The sequence below is a fragment of the Theropithecus gelada genome, chromosome 9 (assembly GCF_003255815.1).
Source record: "Theropithecus gelada isolate Dixy chromosome 9, Tgel_1.0, whole genome shotgun sequence".
NCBI lineage: Eukaryota > Metazoa > Chordata > Mammalia > Primates > Cercopithecidae > Theropithecus > Theropithecus gelada.
Window position 1 is genome coordinate 47,622,701 of NC_037677.1, and position 21,105 is coordinate 47,643,805.

A 21,105-nucleotide genomic window follows, 5' to 3' on the forward strand; every position below is an offset into this window, starting at 1 on the left:
TCCCTGAGCAGCCCAGGCCTATCTGTGGAAAGACCCAGAAGCAACCCTAAAGGAAAACTGGGTCAAAACCCACACTGTCTTACAACATGCCCCGTAAACCTACTGACAAGTCTGGTGATTCCCAGAACTCAACCTTAGCCCAAGGGAGAGTTCCTGGCACCAGGCACCCTGCTGGAGCTTCACCCACATACCTCATGCCAACCTCCCAGCTCCCTGGGGGAGTGGGTGTCACACAAGTATGGCAGCTAAGGCTCAGAGAGGTCAGACCAGAGGGCAAGCCAGAAGGACCCGAGCCTTTCTCCCTACACCTGCCTCCTACCCCCATCTCTCCCTACCAGGGCTCAGACTGTGGACAAGAACCCCTCACACACGCCCTTCCAGTGCCCCAATGCAGGGGCACAGCTGGACCATACCGGATGACGTTGTTGCAGTGGCCGCAGAGTGGAGTCCGGCTGCTGGCTGGGAAGCGCTCAGCCCTCTGGACGGTCCCCCTGGCAAGTGGTGACACCTGTGGACCCGCCGGGGTGTAGGCTGGGCCCCCCCGGGGCAGGGTCTGCTTGCTGATGGAAGTGGTGCTCTTGCCCGGGGCAAACTTCTGGGAGAAGCTGTCATCTGTCACCCAGGGGGGACGGCTAGCAGGCTCCACAGGGCCCCCGCTATAGGCCGCCGAGGGTGCGGGGTTATAGTTGGGAGCAGGCGAAGGGGTATAGGCTAGTGCTGGGGATGGAGTGTAGGCAGGGGCAGGCGAGGGGGTATAGGCAGGGGCAGGTGAGGGGGTATAGGCAGGGGCAGGTGAGGGGGTGTAGGCAGGGGTAGGCGAGGGAGTGTAGGGAGTGGGACTGTAATTGGCCCCTGGGGACGGGCTGTAGGTAGATGCAGGCACTGCAAAAGCCAAAAACAAAACAAAACAAAACAAAACAAAAACCCCAAGAAAGGTGTGTCAGGAATTCATTCTTCCCAGTTCCCCTCACTCCCAGCCAGAGAAAAGGAAAAGGCGGCTTTAACATTAGAGCATACAATTTCAGTTTTTTTGGGAGACTTGTTCCTGAACTTCTTGATGGCCCAGATTTGAATTCTCAGCAGGGCTTCCAGAGAGCTAGAGAGCAAGCACAGCAGAGCCCTCGACATGGGCTGGAAAAGGGACATGGCTATAAATATCTGCAGCTGTGCAGGGTGGGGCTCCGCCAGGCCTTGACTGTCCAAGGCCTGCAGAAGACGGGGAGTGGGGGTGGGGGTACCTGGGCGGGAAGGGGTGGGAGTGGATCAGCTCGCCCTTGACTGCACGATGCTTTCAGTTGCACTCTGACCAGTGATTTGACATCTGAAATACCATCCTTAGCATGAGTTTGCTGAACCTGGACCTAGGTCAGCCCTCAGGACAAAGCAGGTGACCTGGGTTTTCAGGTTCACGTTTCAGGTTTAGCTACAATTACTTTCTTGAAAAACAGCTCAGCTTGATTTGTACTGGGGGAAATTCCATCTTGGTTTGATTAGGGTGGGGGGGATCTTGAAGGAGGCATTCAGAGGGTGCTGGGCAGAGACTCTAGGGTGACACAGCCCAGAAGTAGCTGCTCATTTGGCCCGTGGCTGCCCTGGGGGACCCCTGTACCTCCACATCGCTTTAGTGGAAGCTGAGAGTGTGTCTGAGTGACTGTCTAAAGATTGTCCAGGCAGTCAGAGCACAGGGAAGAGAATGCACTGCCTCACTTCTACCACACCCTCCTCCAACTCCCTGAGAGCAGAAAACCGTTTTGGGCTCACAGCACAGAAAAAGCATTGCAACTGCTTACCCACAGCCCTCTTCAGCCTGGGCTCTCAACACCCAGCCAGGGCAGACCCAGCTGTACCCTGCACGCAAGATCCAGCTGGCCTCCTCTTCCAGCGAGTGAGGTTCCAGAAGCCTCACCTCATTTCAGTCTGCTCCTCGGGAAAGAGGCCTCATTCCCCCAACCCTAGGAAGCATGTTGGCACAGCCTCCCTCCCCATTCCTGAGCTCAGCCTGGGCAGGATGGACTGCACTGAGGCAGTCCCCACACCCACACCCTGCCTCTGCCTCCCACCCCACACTCCAGCCTCAACCTGGAGAGGAAGGTTTTTCTTAGGGCCCAAGACCCTGGCCCCACCTCCAGTCTCTCTTTCCCACCTGGTTCCCCTGGGCCACCTGGGGCAGCCTGTGGCTCCCACTCTGCACCTTCCACTCCCAGGTGACCCACCCTTCAGAGCTGGATGACCTGGAAATCCCTGTGCTGGGGGTGAGTAGGGACCAGGTAGATAGGATCCATCCATGTTGTTGAAGGAAGAAGAGATAAAACCCTCCACAGCCCTGCCCCGGAGCCATCCTGCCAGTGAGGCCTTCAAAAGATAATACCGGCCCGGCATGGTGGCTCACGCCTGTAATCCCAGCACTTTGGGAGGCTGAGGCAGGCGGATCACAAGGTCAGGAAATCAAGACCGTTCAGGCTAACACCATGAAACTCCGTCTCTACTAAAAATACACAAAATTAGCCAGGCATTGTGGCGAGCGCCTGTAGTCCCAGCTACTCAGGAGGCTGAGGCAGGAGAATGGTGTGAACCCAGGAGGCGGAGCTTGCAGTGAGCCGAGATTGTACCACTGCACTCCAGCCTGGGCGACAGAGCGAGACTCTGTCTCCAAAAAAAAAAAAAAAAAAAAGAGAGAGATAATACCTTCTCCATAAGGAATCTTCCTCTCCTTTAGGGGTAATGAGGCACATAGCATCTGTCATCTGAATCGGTCTTCACATTATTCCCCCTTTACACTCGAGGTCACTGAGGCTCAGACAGAGCTAGTAAGTGGGAATACATCTCCAAAACCATTCATTATATCATCCCAAGCTGCCTCTGTAAAGATCATGAGTCCAATTTCTAGAAAATCTTGGTGCAACATGTCAGGGAGGAGTCATTTTCAACATGGAGGAGACCTCATGCTGTGGAGTCTTGATAGCATAGCCAAGAGCCCTGGCTGCAGGACCCAGCTCTACTACTTCCTGGTTGTGTGTCCTTGGGCAAGTTCCTTAACCTCTCTGGGCCTCAATTTCTTCATCTAAAACTGGCAATACTAATTCTTACCATCTTACAAGGTTATTATGAGGATTAAGGGAAGGTAAGAAATATAAAAGAGCTTAGCCTGGTACCTGGCATAGTGTGTCACTAAATGTGAGTGAGGATGGCAAGGATGGGGACAACATGGGTGTCAGGGTCACATGTACTGTCAGCCTGTCTCATGACCTGCTGCTCACCTAGGGAAGCCTAGCCCCGTTAGACTGGTAGGGCCGGGGGTTGTGGGAGAGGAGGGAAGGAAAATGGAACATCTTGAAGTCAGATAACCCGAGACTGAGGTCTATTCAGTGGTGGTGGAATGCCTGACGCCCTGCCTGCCCCACAGGGCATGCTGGGGACCTGCTGGAGTGACATAGTGCATGGATTTTATAAATGTGTACAGCCCAAATTTGAGGTATTGTCACCCTCCCTAACAACTTCGCAGAGAATCTCAAAATGCTGGGGGAAGAAGTGATTCCAGGAACGCCACCAGGAACAGAGAGCAGGGAGAGGTGATCTAGCACAACTTCAGAGCAGCTTCATCCCTCTGTTATACGTAAGGGGGTTCTGTGCAACATTTCCTTTCTTTCTAAAGTGCAATTCTCTGCTAAAAAAAGATTAAGATTGGCTGGGCACGGTGGCTCACTCCTGTAATCCCAGCACTTTGGAAGGCTGAGGCTGGTGGATCACCTGAGGTTAGGAGTTCGAGACCAGCCTGGCCAACATGGTGAAACCCCCATCTCTACTAAAAATTCAAAAAAATTAGCCGGGCATGGTGGTGAGCGCTTTGTAAATCCAGCGACTCGGGAGGCTAAGGCAGGAGAATCTCTTGAACCCAGGAGGCAGAGGTTGCAGTGAGCTGAGGTTGCGCCATTTTACTCCAGCCTGGGCTACAAAAGCGAAACTCCATCTCAAAAAAAAAAAAAAAAAAAAAAGATTAAGACCATAAGCCCTAATCCTGCGCTGTCCAATACATAGTGCTAAATGGCCAATGAGCAGCTGAAACGTGGCTAGTCCGACCGAGAAGTACTGTTAGTGTAACACACACCAGATTTTGAAGACACATTAATAATTATTTTATGTTGATATGTTGAAATTATATATATAGATGGGTTTTTGTTTTGTTTTGTTTTGTTTTTGAGACGGAGCCTTGCTCTGTCGCCCAAGTTGGAGTAAAGTGGCACAATCTTGGCTTCACAGCCGCCTCTGCCTCCTGGGTTCAAGCGATTCTCCTGCCATTGCCTCCCAAGTAGCTGGGATTACAGGCACCCGCCACCACACTCGGCTAATTTTTTTTTTTTTTTTGAGATGGAGTCTCGCTCTGTCGCCCAGGTGGAGTACAGTGGTGTGATCTCGGCTCACTGCAAGCTCCGCCTCCCGGGTTCACGCCATCCTCCTGCCTCAGCCTCCCGAGTAGCTGGGACTACAGGCGCCCGCCACCATGCCCGGCTAATTTTTTGTATTTTTTTTAGTAGAGACGAGGTTTCTCCGTGTTAGCCAGGATGGTCTCGATCTCCTGACCTCGTGATCCGCCCGCCTCGGCCTCCCAAAGTGCTGGGATTACTGGCGTGAGCCACCACGTCCGGCCTGATGTTTTAAATATATATAGTCAAAGAAAATATATTAAAATGAATTTCACTTGCTTTCTTTTACTTTTTAAAAATGTGGCTACTAGGAAATTTCTTTCTATTGGGTGGTGCTGTCCTCATCAAAATGACTGTTTCCACGTGCCAGGCCCTTTACGTGCATTATTTCAAGTAATTACTCGCTGCAATTCAAGGAGGCAGATAATATTTGCAAGTCCATTTTACAGATGAGGAATTGAGACTTGGAGGGCTTAAATGGCTGCTTCCAAGTCATCCAGCTGGTGAACTACTTAGCTGAAACGAGCTCAGGCTGCCAGACTCAACAGCAGATGCCCGTTTAGAAACTCCCCAGGCAGCAAAACAGGCTTTAGTACGCCCCCTTTCAAGTAAATCGGGCCCTGGCCCACATTTCCTGCCTCCCTCCAGCAATACTAACCCTATTCCCCCTGCCTGGCAGTCGCTTCCCTCTATTGGAAGGCCTTCCAGACTCCCGGATCCACCTCCTTTTCTAAGCCCCCACAACACAGAGGTAACACAGAGGTCTCACAGAGGCAGACTAGAAGCTGGACCCCGATTTGACGGCTTCCTTGCCGGGGGCTACACCCACCCAGAGAAGGAACCTTCCCGGCCTGGGTGGCCCGGCCCGGCCCGGCAGCTCCGTTCCCCCGTCGCAACCCCCACTCCCGGCCGGTGGCGAGCAGGCAGCGGCGCTTCGCCGCCCTCAGCTTCTGCACCCTTCAGCCTGGCTCGCCGTCATGCCAGGAAAGACCTGATATCCCATCTCGCAGCCCCGGGGCTGTTGCTATTTCTGCGTGACGGAATTAAGCCAGTCTAAATTAGAAGGTGATATTTCATCTCTAATTGGCAAGTTCAAAAGGCCCCTATCGCACTCGGCGGGCTCGGGGATGTGTAATTAAACAAGGTGATTTCTGACTCACTCCGGGCCGGGCCCGGCTCTCCGCGAGCGCCTGGCCGCCGCCCGGCCCGCGGGCCAACGTGGCCGTCCCCGGCCCGCGCGCAGGGTCCCCGTGACGACGCCGCCGCCCGCCCCCTCCCGGGCCCCAGGTGTTCTGGGGAGCGGCCGCCCACCTCGGGCGCCAGCGATAAGATCCGGCCTGCGAACACCGCCCTCGGCCCGGAGGAGGCCCCGGGGGGAGCTGCGGCGGCGGTCCGGGGCGCTCCGGGTCCCGCGCGGGCTCCCCGCCTTCTCCGACGCCCAGGTCCGAAGAGCCTGGAGGGCAGTGGAGCGGAGAGCGGCTTGGGCCCACAGGCCCCACTTCGTCCGGGGCGCCTGCCAGCCGCCCCCGGACTCCACTTGGCAGCGGGGCCTCCCGGAGAGGGAGGTGGAGGCCAGGCCGGCTCCAGCGCGCGCCCGCCCGGCCGCCTCCTTCCCCCCGCAGGCAGGAATGAGTTAATGTCTGCGCGGCCTGGGAACCGCGCGGGGGCCCGCGGCTCCGGCTCGTCTCGCTCTCCTGGGCCTCAGCCCAGGGAGGAGGAGGAAGGAGACGCAGGGCGGGCCGGCCGCGCGCCCCCGGAGCCCTGACGCCGCCTGGCGGGCTGGGCGAAGACAGCCGGCGGCCGCCCCGGAAGGTGCCAGAAGCGCCTCCCCGGGAAGAGACGGAAATGTCCTCCTTGCGCCCCGGCAAGGCCTCGCCTCCACCCGCCGCTTCTCCTCCAAACTCCTCTCCAGCCTCCCCTCCCTGTGTCCTCAGTCTCCGCAGGGGCAGCCGCTTCCCACCGCTCCATCTAAGGCTTGTCGCTACTGCAAAACGCCACCTCGCCCTGCGGAGTTTTCACCTCAGAACCGTCTGTCCTTGCTCCTTCTCTAGGGACAGAGAAGGGCACCTCCCGTGTGACAGACGCTGTGCTGGGTGCTTCATTCCATTTCCAGAACACGAGGTGTCCATGAACATCACAGCCTGGAGGGATGAGGCGCTTTGCCTTCGACAGCAGAGCAGGCCCTGGCACCGGCCTCTGTCTGGGGCAAAAGCCGCTTCGACCACCCACACTCAACCCTGCTGTCAGCGAGCTTCATGAACCAAACCCTCGGAGCAAGGCCCGCCCTGACTCAGTGCCTGTCTCATTTTCCTGGGCTCCAGCAGCAGAGAAAACTTCCCTGGGGTCTCTCCCTGCGCCTGGATAGGACCTGCTCCCGAGTCCAGGCTCCACCTGTGCTGTTCTGTATCCCCATGGCTTCGGCCAACTCTCGCACACTGGCATGAAACGGAGAAGAGGGAGTCTCATTCTGTCGCCCAGGCTGGAGTGCAATGGTGCGGTCTGGGCTCACTGCAACCTCGGCCTCCCGTGTAGCTGGGATTACAGGTGTGTGCCACCATGCCCGGCTAATTTTTGTATCTTTAGTAGAGTTGGGGTTTTGCCATGTTGGCCAGGCTGGTCTTGAACTCCCGACCTCAGGTGATCCGTCTGCCCTGACCTCCCAAAGTGCTGGGATTCCAAGTGTAAGCCACCAGGCCTGGTCCAGAGAAGACTTCTCTGTTCTCCTTTGCTCTCCCTTAGAATCATCCACTACTTTCTTGCTCACCTGTCTCCCCCAGGCCAGATGCAGGCTCCATAGGATTCTGACCCACAACTGGAGGATGGAGGGTGGAGCCTCAATAGCAAGACCTCGCTTCCCATTCTTCTGGGGATGTGACCCCAGAGCCATCTCTTGGCTCTTGCAACTCCTGGAACCCACCCATGGCTTTAGACAGCCTCCCCTCCTGCTCTGCCTCTTACCTGGCTGGTAGACAGAAGGCCGGATGCTGGCAGTGGTGACAACCCGGGGCTTGGGTGCAGGGGCGGCGGGGCCCTCACTGTAGCTGGTGTGAGTGGCAGGTGCTGAAGAGGCGGCCATTGCTGGGCTGTAGGAAGAGGCCTGGGGCCTGGAACCAAGGGGGTAAGGGTTACACCCAGAAGGACACCCCCACTGGGGCCTGCAGCCAAGGCAGGCTGACTCCCAGGTCTTCAGAAGCCTCTGTGAGGACACCTGACAGAGACATTTCTTGGGAGCTGCCAGAAACTGTGAAGGAAGGACCATAAGGGTCTCAGAGCGGAGGAGAGTGTTCCTTGGGTGGCTAGTGCCACTGCCTCTGGAGAGAGGGAGAAAAGCCACCAGCCAGACAGGAGGACACCGGGAAGACCCTTCACTGTCGTGGGGAGAGACTGCCCAGGTGGGACTGTGGAAGAGCGCAGAGGTAGGGGAGAGGAGAGAGATGGTGCTGGTCAGAACTACCTACCCCCATGACCTCGTGGGGCACCTCAGCCCCTGACCACCTGGCCTCTTCTGCCTACTCTTTTCTATTGTTGCTGGAAGGAGCAGCAAAGTCTCAGGTTTCTGGGCACAGATACTCCAGGGAGAGCTCAGGTGAAGTCAGGAGACACCCGCGCCGCTCCCCCAACCCCGTCTCTGCCACTCAAGGACCCCCTCCCCCCAGCAACACACACCTTTTCTGCATAGAGTTCCTGTTGTCCTCCTTTAACTGGGTTAGTTGTCAAGGGGCCTAGAATCACCTTTCCCCATGTGTGGCCCTGGGACAATGGGGTCAAAGAGATTTTTTTAAAAAGTGTCCTAGTTCATTACCCTCAGCAGAGTATGTGCTTGGCCTCTCCTCCCAGAGAGCTGAAGGCTCCGAGAACTCCTGGAATCCAGCCGCCTTCCTGGAATCAGGCCTTGAGCCTTCTCTGATCAGCGTTCCCCAGTTGTATTTGTTTGTAAAACGCTTTTCTTCATTTAAAACTAATGAACACCTTGCAAAACACATCCCTGGTCTTTCAGATCTCAAAGGGGACCACATGCCCACACCCAGGGCAAATGGGTTATTGCTGGAGGTGCTGGAGAAGTGAGTCCTGCCTGCCACCCCCACCCACCGCCCCATGGCTTCCTGCCTTCCTTCTGTCTGTTCCTCAAGGGCCCGGGCCCTGCTGGGCAGAGCTGTAGGATGAGGAGTGCCTTCCTCTCCGGGGCTCTGAGAAGGGGGTGGCCCTGGGATGAGAACCCACCACCAAGCTTCTGAGTGGATCCAGAGAGGTCTGAGGGGCTGTCCCAGACAAGGTGGAGATAAAATGAGCCTCAGGTAGCCAACATCCCAGACCTGGAGGCTGTGCACACTTGCCCTGTCAAGCTGCCTAGTTTCTGGCTGAGTGAAGCCATTGTCTCCCCTCCCCAGGCCCACCTGCCCTTCTCTGGATAGATTTCTGTGCTGAGATCAGCAGAGTAGGGGTCTCCATGGAAGAGGTAGAGACAGTGTCCAAGGGTTGCCGGGCTTCCATAGGAATGGGGGTGGGCCAAGGGGCAGTGGTCTTAGCCGGACTCCATCAGTGGAGGACACTTTGCCCGCAGCCCAGGAGCTACAGGTCCTGAGTCAGGAACTGGCTCTGGGAAAGGGAGCAGAGGCTTATGGCATCCATTGAAAATTCTGAAGCCATGCTCCCATGAAAGGCTGGGGGGGTCCATTTGCCTCCCATGGGCTCCCCCAGCTCCAGCTCCATCCCAGCCCATGTGTGAGGAGGGGAGGTAGATTTGCTCAGAGTACAACCCCGTGACCCCTTCTACTCCAGCCCCACTCCCCGCTGGGCAGCCCTCTGTGCCCCTCTCCAAGCTCCACCCAGGCCCCAGCTCTCCTGGCAAGGCAAAGGGAAGGAAGGGAGGACTCCCCCTGTCGGGGGCGTCCTGAGGGCTCCAGGAGCTCAGCCGTCGGCACGCCCAGGACACTGAGACCTGAGCCTGGTGCTGGTGCCTGCCTTTGAGCAGGGTTGGGGCCCCAGGGATGAGGCTGGACTGCCTGCAGGGCTCCAGCATCTATAGCCCCTCACCATTCAAATTGGGAGGCTTCTTCCCACTCTACAAGAGACATTTCTTGCCCTCCTCAAAATCTCTTCTTTGTGCAGGTAGCAAGGCCTTTATATGAAGAGATTCTGGTATAAAGAGGGGAAGCAGTGTCCTAAATCCCCCAGAAAACTGGGATGAAACCATCCCTGGAGGGCCAGGCTCCTCCTTCAGGCTTCAGTTGGGCTGGGGAAAGGCTGGTCTTGGGCACCATGCAGTTAATGTGAAGCCTGGGATGGGGGCAGCAGACAGGCCTGCGAGCCAGTTTGCTCATATCAATCCCACCTCAGGCTGCACCATGGACCTACCCATTCTGATCCAAGAGGCATGTCCTCCCCAGCAAACCCTGGGGGCCAGGGTGGGAGACTGGGACACCTGGGCTCCGACCGCAAACACTAACTGGCCAACTCTTGGAAGCCCAGACAGAGCGGGCCCCATCCAGCCTGATGCGCCACATGGCCACTGCAGAGTGACCTGTCAGCCTGGCCCCTCTGCCTCCCCTCTTCTCCCCTGGCCTTTGGTCTCTGCCTTGTTGGGTGTCTAGGAAGGCAGATGCAGGAACTCACAATACTTGTGTCCTTTGTATGTATTAGGTGTTTTACAGACATTTTTTCTATCATAATCTTATATAATAGGTGTTTGGTAAACATCTTAACAGACGAGGAAACTGCAGTTCAGAGAGCTTCAGTCAATTTTTCAAGGTTACACACAGTAAACTGTGGAGCAGATATAAATCCCACTATACTGGGTGCCTCTGGCGTTAACATGCTTCTCCGAAGAGAGGGGAGGGGAAGTGGGAAGTTCATGGCTGAACTCTCTCTGACGAAATCTGACCTGCCTTCCCTGCCCAGCTCCAATGCTCCCTCCTCCATGGAGCCTTCCTTGATTTCTCCAGCCCACAGGGATGACTTTCATTCTACCTAATCTGAGTTCCAGGAACAAAGACTTTTCACACAGTCCCCTTTTGTTATCTAACACTGTGTGTATGAGTGTGTGTATATGTCTGTGAGAGAGACTGTTACCTCCCTCACTGGTATATGTGTCCCTGGGGGGCAGAGTGACAGTCCCTGCTACAGTGGTGCACACCCCTGAAATTCACCCTCAGCTTCCCCTTCACACTCTGCACCAAGCAGCACTGGCCTTGGCTTCTTCCAGGCCTGTGGGCCCTAACTACCTTGGACACAGCTGGCCATAGGTGGACCCAGAGTGGGGCGTTTCCTGTCTCCCTTCCCCAGGGTCAGGCCCGGCACCTGTGGGCCAGTTACCTTGGGCTGTCGGCAGGACTTGAAGCAGGGGCTGTGGCGGCGGCAGAGGTGATGGCAGTGTGGGCAGCAGCTGTGGCCAGGGGTGGCGAAGCTGCACTGGGAGAGGCAGCAGCAGGCGGCTGGGCAGAAGCGGGCAGCAGCGGGGTGGTGGCCTGGCTGGTGCACACTGGCGCATGCTCAATAGGGGTGCTGATGAGGTGGGACCAAAAAGACAACAGGTCAAGGGAGCCTGGAGACCCCATGAGGCCCCTCTGCATGGGGGCAGGTGGGTGCAACAGAGGCAGGCTGGGCAGAAAGCGCCACCTGCCTTGCAAACAGAGTAGGATCCTCAGAGGGTATGTCTTCCAGCTCAGGGAAGGAGCTCCTCCAGGATCCCAGGAGCAGAGGCTCAGACCACAGAAGGGTCCCAATAACATCAAAAACTTTTTCAATCCTGGAGGCATTTCCCACCCCCACCTTTCAAATTTTTCTGTCCTTCCTAATTTTTCTTTTTCAGCAAAACAGTGTGGTAGAAAAGCCGATGGAATTACCCACCCAGGTTCCTCCCTGATCCTGTTTTCACCCTTCCCCATTCAGTCGAGGGCATGTGCTACCTTGGGAAGGAATGTTACAGCAAAAAAAGCAGAGTGAAGATATTTGAGTGTCAAGGACTTAGGCTCTGGAGTTGTGAGAACCTAGGCTTTGGGCTCTGAAGGACTCAGCACCAACAATACAGATGGCTGAAAGCTACCATGGCAGACAGAGCAAGGTTACCTGGACAAAAGTGGGCACTGTGGCAAGGGGATTCAAGAATAGAAGCCCCTGTGCTCCTTTTCAAGGTCAAACCTGGGGAAGTGGCAGGACCCCAGGGTTCCCCATGCCCATGGTGAGGGGCCAGACAGACCTGAAATAGCCCAAAGATTCCCATGCCTCTGTGTGGCCTGGGTGCCATAGAGAATTTACCATGCACCCAAGAGTGACAAGAACATGGTCCTGAGCACCTGCAGATCTGAAAGACCTTGTCACTGGGAAAGAGAAAGGCGATCACTCTGCAAGTGTGGACCAGATGGGTTGGGGATGTCTCAGCAGATGCCAGTGCAGGCAGAACCTGACAGAGGACCAGGTATGCCCACACGCCCCCACCCTGAGTGCCTTGGTATTCTGTAAGCATCTCTTCCCTAGAACCACTCTAGAAAGACAAGAGCAGTCAGAGCTGGGTGGCTAACTGTAAAATGGGATGGGCAGAGAATAAAAATTAAATTATAGGAAAGCAAAGAAATGCACATTCTTTACTCTTTGATTTGTATTTGCAACAACAGCAACTGGATAAATGCAGCTCCTGCGAGTGGGAATGACTCCCCCCATTTTATGCCGTTTGTTTATTGACCTCATGCTATGTGCCAGGCATGATGATGTCTTTCCTTCCTCACAGCAGCCCTCTGATGTGGGTATCATGGACTCTATTTAATAGGTGAGGAAATGGTAACAAAGATAATTCAGTTGCTCAGAGTCCTACAACTTCTCAGTAAGAATAGCAGGATCTGATTGAGGGATGTTGTGATTTGAATCCTTAACCGGTACCTCGTGGAGGAAGAAATAAACCTCTTGTTGTGTTGTGATCAGCCAAGTAGAATCTTTCCCCAATAAAAGGCACTATTCTTATTTGAAATAATTAGAATAACAATACTTTCCATTACTAAGTGGTGCCTGTAGTCCCAGCTACTCGGGAGGCTGAGGCGGGAGAACAGCATGAACCTGGGAGGCGGAGCTTGCAGTGAGCCGAAATCACGCCACTGCATCCAGCCTGGGCAACAGAGCGAGACTCCGTCTCAAAAAAAAAAAAAAAAAAAAAAAAAATTAGCCGGGTGTGGCGGCACATGCCTGTAATCCCAGCTACTGGGAAGGCTCAACCCTTGAACCCAGGAGGCAGAGGTTGCGGTGAGCCGAGATCGTGCCATTGCACTCCAGCCTGGGCAACGAGTGAAACTCCATCTCAAAAAAAAAAAAAAGAAAAAAAGAAAAAAGAAATTACCCTATTACTCCATGTTATCATTTCAACCTGCCTGAGCCATTGGGATTGTGACCCTCATTTTGTAGATGAGAAATCTGAGGTCCAGAGAGATTGTGTCTCTAGTAAAACATCACAAAGCTGCAAAGTGGCAGAAAAGGGCTTGAGGCCTCACCACTATAACACTTTGCAAACTTCTGTGTGTGCTTGAAGCCCCTGGGGATCCTCTTAAAATGAATTCCTAGTTAAATAGGTCTGGGGCAGAGCTGACAGTCCATATTTCTTTTTTTTTTTTCTTTTTTTTTTTTAAACTGAGACGGAGTCCCACTCTTTCGCCCAGGCTGGAGTGCAATGTCACGATCTCGGCTCCCTGAAACCTCCACCTCCCAGATTCATATAATTCTCCTGTCTCAGTCTCCCAAGTAGCTGTGATTACAGGCATGCACCACCACGCCCGGCTAATTTTTGTATTTTTAGTAGAGATGGGGTTTCACCATGTTGGCCAGACTGGTCTTGAACTCCTGACCTCAGGTAATCCACCTGCTTCGGCCTCCCAAAGTGCTGGGATTATAGGCGTGAGCCACTGCACCCAGCCGAGAGTTCACTTTTCTAACAGGCTTCCAGGTGATGCTGATGCTGCTGGCCTGTGGGCCACACTTGGAGTAGCTGGCACTAAAGGGGTCTGCCCTAGATAGGAATGCAAGCGGGCCCTGAGCTATTTGCAAAAGCATCACTGAATTGCTTTCCTCCATCTGGTGAGGTGTATGGTAAAAAGAGCATGAAATATTGTGAGAGGGTCATGGAAGAATAGAGCTGGAGAAGTGGCAAGGTTGAGGTTGACTGCCCCCATGGGAGAGAGAGTGCCATCCTTCTCCATAACTGCGTGGGAAGCTTTTGGGATGGGCAAGAGCAGTGGCTACATCTTGCCCAGGTCTTCCCTGACTTAATGCTCAGGGAGGCAGTCTCGGACAGCCCAGCTTGCAGGCCTGCAGTCGTGCCTGGCTCTGGCCCTTCCATGAGCCCGCTTGTGAAAGAACCTTGCTTCTGGAAGCCATGCCGGTGATGTGACTGCCTCAGAGAAGTAGATGCAGTCTCTGAAGCCACACCATTGAGCTGGCTGCTCAGACCCTCCTGTCAGTGTGGGCAGGTATGGCCTGGGATGGCTCAGGCTGACACAGAACACTGATCTCCTTGATCTGCTCTCCATGGCCCTACAGCACACTTCCAGTAGGCTGCTGGGAAATGAGGACACTGCACAGGACCAGGGCAATGACAGTGTCCAGGCTGGGGACAGTATTCTGCAGAATGAATAGGAAGTTGGCTCTGCCTGTCTCCTTGGCTCCAATTCACTGTCAGGCCAGATCTGCCGATCTCCCCAGCCAGAGCTCCAAATAAACCCTGGATTCCAGGGCATGAAGTTGGAGCTGGATGTGGGCCCTAGGAAAATTCATCATTGACCGCAGCACCAGGACAGTGATCACCACCAGGTATACCTGGGTATGTACGTAAGGGAGCCTGCTGCTTGGGGTTCTTGCTGAGTGGCATCCTCTCTGGCACCACTGTCTAAAGACACCAAGAAGCCAGGGCCTAGGGAAGGCAGAGGAGGCATTAGATGGTGTCTTGAAGGATCTTGGGCTCTTATTCCATGTCAGTTCCTGCCTGAAGTTCCACAAGCCCCCAGAAGCATCCTGAAGGGCGCATCATAGAGCAAGCACTGTGGAGAACTTACTTGGCCCTGGCTTCATTCCTAAAGACAGTGCTGGTGAGATCACCCTAGCCTGATCTAAGATCTACAATTGCTTCCTGCCTTGGTCATAATTCAGTTTAAACATCTAAGCAAAAACCAAACTAGACCCAAATGCTCATGGCTCCTTGGGGGGATGGCGAGGCCAGGAGAAACACAGCCTGGCTATCGTCCCCTTTTCAGCTTATCTCTTCCCTCAGTCTGGTCAGCATCAAGGTGGAGCATGTTGACTGTGTGCCCCCGCTCTTCCATGGTGGCTCTTGGTGGTGGGAATGGTGGGGTTTGGTTGATGCTGTTATTGATAACTATGATACTATGTCTGGAAAGGATGGGGATGGTGGTGGTGGTGATGCTGGGTCTTGGGGTTGTTGTCACTGGGCTTGGGTCAGAACTGTTGGTGATGGTGGGGGCCTTGTGATTGATATTGACAGTGCTAAAGGGGTGGTTGCCACTATGGGGGTGATGATGCTACTTGTGTTGGATAAGATGGTGAAGCATGAAAATCTCTGTTGATTGGGTTGATGATAGAATACCAGTCAGGTGGTTGATCTTGAAATTATTCATGCTGCCACCCACCTAGTCTACATTCCACCTTGCTGCCTGGTGACTATGGCTCAGGGGAACCCTGAGCTGTATCACTTTGCCCCAGGAATGCTCCACTGCAACTCCAGGGCCCATGCTGCCATTGTGGTCTAGGTGAAGAACACCTTATCAGCTATAGTGTGAAAGGTGCCCTGCAGCCTTTGCTAGTTCCACTTTGCCTTCAGAATGCATTCAAAATCCCATGGCCTGGGAGTCTAGATGCAGACCACTGCTAACCATGACATCCTCTGCATTCTCTCCATTCCAACAAAAATGATTAACTTGGGGTTTTGGGACACCACTTCTCATCAGCATCTCTGCTTGCTCTGCTTAGAGTATCTGTCTAGGCTTTTGTATCTACTTCCACCCTAATTCTAACCATTCCTGAAGATAAAATACACTGACCTCTTCTTCCAGGAAGCCTTCTTTGATCCATCACTTGGAGGGATGCTCCCTGTCTCTGGACCATACATGATCATCCTTGCATTGGGAACACAGTTATATTGGCCCTTTCTGATTCCTTTAGCACTCACAGTAGTCAAGCATCTCCACAAATGCCCACAGACACTGGATGCTGAATGAAGACATCTTTCCTGCTTATACCGAGGGGTTTAGATGGAACCCAGCCTGGGGCCCCCCAGGGCACTATGTGAAGGGGTCTGGGGTAAGTGGGAAGGCAGGGCTTCAACTAGGTGGCTCCAAGAGGGCTCCTACAGGCTGGGGTCTGGGAGCAGGGGTCCAAGAGCCCACCAACTCTTAGTGGTTGGCTGAGGTCCTTTGCCAGCCTCAGGATACCCACTGCCCAGGACCTCTCTGTATCTGGCAGACCCCTGCCACCAACCCATCCTTGGGCCTTGCAAGTTCTCTATAAAACATCAGCCAAATATGGGTGTGCTCCACGAGGCCTAGATGAAGGCAGCAGGATGAAGCCTGCCTGGCCCAGGCATCAGACTGCTGGAGGCAGGATGAGGTGGGAAGCCAAAATAGGTTGGCAGGGGGCTTTAGGGAGCATCTCAGAGTGGATAGGCAGGAGAGAGTGGCCTCAAACACCACCCCCTCCTGGTGGGATTGCTAAGGTTCCTGGAGGCAGAGGGAAAGCCTCTGCCCAGGCAGCAGGAATGGGCGCAGGGCTCTGGCCAGCCCAGCCACAGAGGAGGCAGGACAGCCTTGAGGGCTGAGCCTCAGCATCTGCTTCTAATGTAAGTGCCACCACTCTCATGTCCTCAGCCTGTGATTTCACACAATCAGGGACATGGAATTGGCCTGGAGAAGCCTTGCCATCATGGGGTACTTTCTAAGCGGTCGGGCCTGGGTCAGGTGAGTAGGGTGCTAGCTAGTGGGTCACAGCTCAGCAGGACATGAGCCTGAGGCCTGGCTGGGATCTTTTTGACTGCTGCTGCCCTTTCTACCCCTTCCTAAAAGCTCAGGACTAGGACAAGGCCACAGGTGGGTGGGAGCCAGGAGCAAGACCCAGGTGGAAGCCTTCCCAGCCCTCTTGCCTCCTGACACTTGAGCAATAATCTGCCAGGGCTGCCTTCCATCTCTTCTCCCCTGAGCCCCAGCCCTGGCCCCCTGAGTTCCCTTGTGAACTGCTTCTCAGCCCAGGTGTGCCCACTGGAACCCTTCTCTTGCCTCTGGACCAGGATCGAGCATAAGTAGCTCCTTCTTGCGAAAACAGCTTGCGGGGTGCCTTCTGATGGGGCGGGGCAGGACAATGGCTCAGTCTGCTGGTTGCAGCAGGGTGTGGGAGGAGAGGCAGGGGGCATTCAAGTATTCCCATACGCACTGCCCTGTGGGTGACTAAGGGTGCCCAACGGGCCTCAGCACAGATTCCTACCAGCCATCCTCCCACCCTAGGTTGCAGCTGGGCTCGGGACCTGTGGGGTAGGAGAGCAGCAGGACAAGAACTGCTCTGGGTCCTGGGACTGGTGGGCACTGCCCCTGCCCCTCTTCTGGTGGTGCCTCTCCTCTCTCTGTCCCAGTTCGTGGCCTCACAGCCCCTCTCAGGTGGGACACACACAGGCACAGCATGACTGGGGCTTGGTGTGGTTCACTTCAAATCTTCTTTATTTCAGAACAAGCATGCTTATATGTACAGAAGAGAGAACTATGGAGCCAGCACACACGGTACAAAAAGGAGGGTGCATGCCCCCACCTCACCACTGCCAGGAGGGGTCTCTGCCTCATCTACCCTGGGGCTTCCACTTCCTCTTCAAAGAGCCCTATTCTGGGCTGCTCTGAGCTCCAGAGGACAGCGAGGGAGCCAGGCAGGGCCAGGGATCAGCCTCTTCCCCAGACCCTGATCTATGGGTGACTCATTCTAGGAGGGGATGAGGCCAGGAACTGAGGATGGTGGGATACTGAGTAGTGGCCCATCCATTTCCCTTGGTTCTGGGGTGTTATGCCAGCAAACCCCTCATGCCCTCTCTGGTCTACAGCTAAGGCCCTGTGCAGAGGGCAGGGGCTTGGGCTACAGGCAATTTGGGGGGGTGGCGAGGGTTGCCCCAAATGGGGCAGGTTGGTGGGTACAGAGGAATTGGGAGGTTTGGTGGGTGCAGAGCTGCAGGGGGCTGGGCCCCAGCATCAGCTCTGGGGAGGGCAGAGGACAGAAATGCTGCGGTTGGCCATCAGAGGTGCCCCCAGCACAGTTACACATTGTCAAGCATCACCGTGGGGCTCACATGCCAGATCTGTGTGGGGGTAAGGAGGGAGGGGATCCAGCCTGTCGGGGTGGGGGGATTCCAGGCAGCCTTTTAGCTTTTAACATTAAGGATTTGGGCTGAAAGGCCATGGTGCCAGTTGCGCAATTTGGCAAAACGTGGGCTGTTACGTTCCGTTTCAAACCTTTCCCTGTGGCACAGAGAGAGAGAGAGAGAGAGAGAGAGAGAGAGAGACAGAGACAGAAGGAGAGAGAGAAGAGAGGAAGAATGAAAGGGGTTAGGGAATGTGTTCACCATTCCCCTGTCTAACAGGTGGGGCAGAGGGCATGGGAGGGAGGGAATGGGCTTGGAGAAGCTATGGGGTACATTGTAAGTGGTCAGGCCTGGGTTAGGGCAAGACCCAGAGTCTTGGGGACCAGGATGGAGGGACTGAAGTTCCTGCCTTGAGTGAGTTGGGAGCCATGGAGAAGGAACCTGGCTAATGGCCCTGAGGGCAGACTGACTAAAGGGGGCCTCCCTGGTCCATGTAGTGAGGGCTAGGCAGGGCTGCTTTGGCTGTGAGCTCTCAGGATTGAACCAAACAGACAGGTGCACCTCACATGATCTCTGTCCCCTAGCTGGGCATCAAGAAGGAGGAGCGCCTATCCCTCGCGATCAGGCTTGGTGGGCAGACCTGCCCCCTCCCTGTGCTGCCCTGGCCTCGAAAAGCCTTCACTGTCCCCAGAGAGAAGCCTTTGCACACAGCTCCTGCCCACGCCTGCCCATCAGGCCTGAGCACAGCCTGGGCACATGCGTGCACACCCACACATACTCACAAGGTCACTGTCACAGATAGAGGGCCAGGACTTCCGGCCACTTCCCACCAGTGGGGCCTCTTGGGGCTCAACCCACACCTGCTCAGCTGAGGGCACAGTACAGAGCAGGCAAGCAGCAGCCAGAAACGTGGGAATGAATGGAGGAAGAGAACACCTGAGAAAGGCCAGTGCCACAGGCATCAGAATGCAGGCCTTCCAGGCTGGAAGGTCCAGTCACATCCTCCAGACCAGAGGTGTCCACTGGTGGCCAAAGGGCCACATCCAGCCACAAACACAGTATGTTTAACCTGTACAGTGCTTCCAACTCAATTTAAAAATTAATTTCTGAGTCCATACCATGAGATGCTTCTTAGCAATAAAAGGGAATAGATGAACAATTGGAGCACTCAACCACTTGGGTGACCCCTGGGAATTATGCTGATTTAAAAATGGCCAATCTTAAATGGTCCCATGCTGTATGATTCCATTTATGTAACATTCTTGAAAAGGACAAAATTACAGAGATACAGGACAGATCACAGATGAGTGGTTGCCAGAGGTTAAGGAGGTGGGTGGGTGCTGGAGGGGAGTGGGTATGGCTATAAAAAGGCAGCATGGGGCATCCTGGGTGATGGGAAGTTCTGTGTTTTGCCTGTATCGGTGTCAGCATCCTCGTTGTGTTATTGTGCTTTCATTTTGCAAGATGCTACCATTGGGAGATGCTGGGTAAAGGGAACATGGGATCTCTATTATTTCTTATAACTGCACTGAATTTGCAATTATCTCAAAGTAAAAAGTTTAATTAAGAAGTTAGTCGGGTGTGGTGGCTCATGCCTGTAATACCAGAACTTTGGGAGGCCGAGGCAGGCAGATCACAAGGTCAGGAGTTTGAGACTAGCCTGGCCAATATGGTAAAACCCCGTCTCTACTAAAAATACAAAATCAGCCGGGTGTGATGGCATGCACCTGTAGTCTCAGCTACTCAGGAGGCTGAGGCAGGAGAATCACTTGAACCTGGGAGGTGGAGGTTGCAGTGAGCTGAGATTGCACCACTGCACTCCAGCGTGGGTGACCGAGTGAGACTCTGTCTCAAAAAAAAAAAAAAAAAAAAAAAAAGAAAAAAAGAAAGAAAGAAAGAAGGAAAGAAAAGAAAAAGAAAAAGAAAAAAAAGAAGTTGGCCGGGCATGGTGGTTTACGCCTATAATCCCAGGACTTTGGGAGGCCGAGGCTGGTGGATCACTTGAGGTCAGGAGTTCAAGACCAGCCTGGCCAATATGGTGAAACCCTGTCTCTACTAACAATACAGAATTAGCCAGGCATGGTGTCACATGCCTGTAATCCCAGCTACTCAGGAGGCTGAGGCAGGAGAATCGCTTGAGCCTGGGTGGTGGAGGTTGTAGTAAGCCGAGATTGCGCCACTGCCCTCCAGCCTTGGAGACAGAGTGAGAATCCATCTCAAAAAAAAAAAAAAAAAAAAAAAGTGAATTGCTAGCATATAAAAATCAGGAAGAGCAACTTTAAGTCTTTGAAAAGAAGATGTGGCAGTGCTGGCCTTCTATTTCTGCACAGTAACAGTCATCGGGTCTGGCCCCCACGTCCGCACACTCACAGAGGTCCTCGGTTCTGCACGTGCTTTACCTAGCAGTCTCTCTCTCTCTCTACCCCTTGAATCCTGCATACTGGGTCTCTGTCTAAGACTGTTTGACAAAAGGGACCCACTGCTAACATATAACATATTTGAAAACCACCAGTCTAGTCTGAACTTTCCTTATACTAAGAGGAAGCTGAAGCCCAGAGAGGTCACATGAATGACCTAAAGCCACACAGAAACTCAGGGGCAGAATCACAATCTAAGTGCCGGCGTCTTCTTCCCTTGCCACATACCTGCCTATCTGAGGTTGGGGTGAAGGGATGGAGATGGCACGAGCAAAGGTGGTGTGGCGGGGCTCCTTGAGTCCTGCTGACAGCACTACAAACAGTCCTGACCATCCCATAGACACTACCCAGAACACAGGGGCACAAGATCAGACACAGCAGTTAACCTGTAAATCGTCAAGTCCTAGCAAGGCCTGTGGAGGCTGGGTAATAGTTTGTCATCAGTGCTTGGTGACAGGGACAGGGACAGGGACAGCCCTGGAGAGTCCGATCTAGTGAGCATGCTCTACTTGAAGCTGTTTGAAAATCCTCAGCTAGCCAAGGAAAGGAGCCAGGAGAGGAAGGCACAGGAAAGAGGAAAAGAGACAGGAGAGCAAGAGCAAGAAAGAAGAGTCCCCAGGGGCTGCTTAGGCAGTGGCACCTGGGGCAACATCCCTGGTGCTCCAGTTGTGGTTTTCAAACTCGCTAGGGTGGCAGAACACCAGGGACTCAAAATCCAAAGAAGAGAGGCAATTTTTTCATTGCTTTCTTACAAGGGGCCCATTGGCGGGGGCACCCATTGGCAGGAGGGCCCTGTGCTGTGCGGCAAGTAAGCGAGGTGGCTGCAGTGGGGGCAAAACTGAGAGACTGCCCAGAGGAGGGAGGGAAGGGGGCGTCTGAGGCTGCAGGAGGGAAGAAGCGGAGCCAGTGAGCCCTGGCATTTTGTTGGAAGAAGCTTAATGTTTGCATG

The 21,105-nt window shown here is 54.3% G+C and overlaps 1 protein-coding gene across 3 annotated transcripts in view; it reads right to left on the reverse strand.

Annotated features, from left to right (window-relative positions):
• LDB3 (LIM domain binding 3) overlaps positions 1–21,105 on the reverse strand; it is a 68,658-nt gene that overhangs the window by 17,477 nt on the left and 30,076 nt on the right. For all 3 annotated transcript variants that reach the window (XM_025396200.1, XM_025396197.1, XM_025396199.1), the window contains 2 exons: positions 7,380–7,525; positions 414–882 (listed from right to left, as the gene is read on the reverse strand). In XM_025396200.1, the coding sequence (XP_025251985.1) occupies positions 414–882; positions 7,380–7,525 (615 nt within the window). The remainder of the gene's footprint in view (positions 1–413; positions 883–7,379; positions 7,526–21,105) is intronic.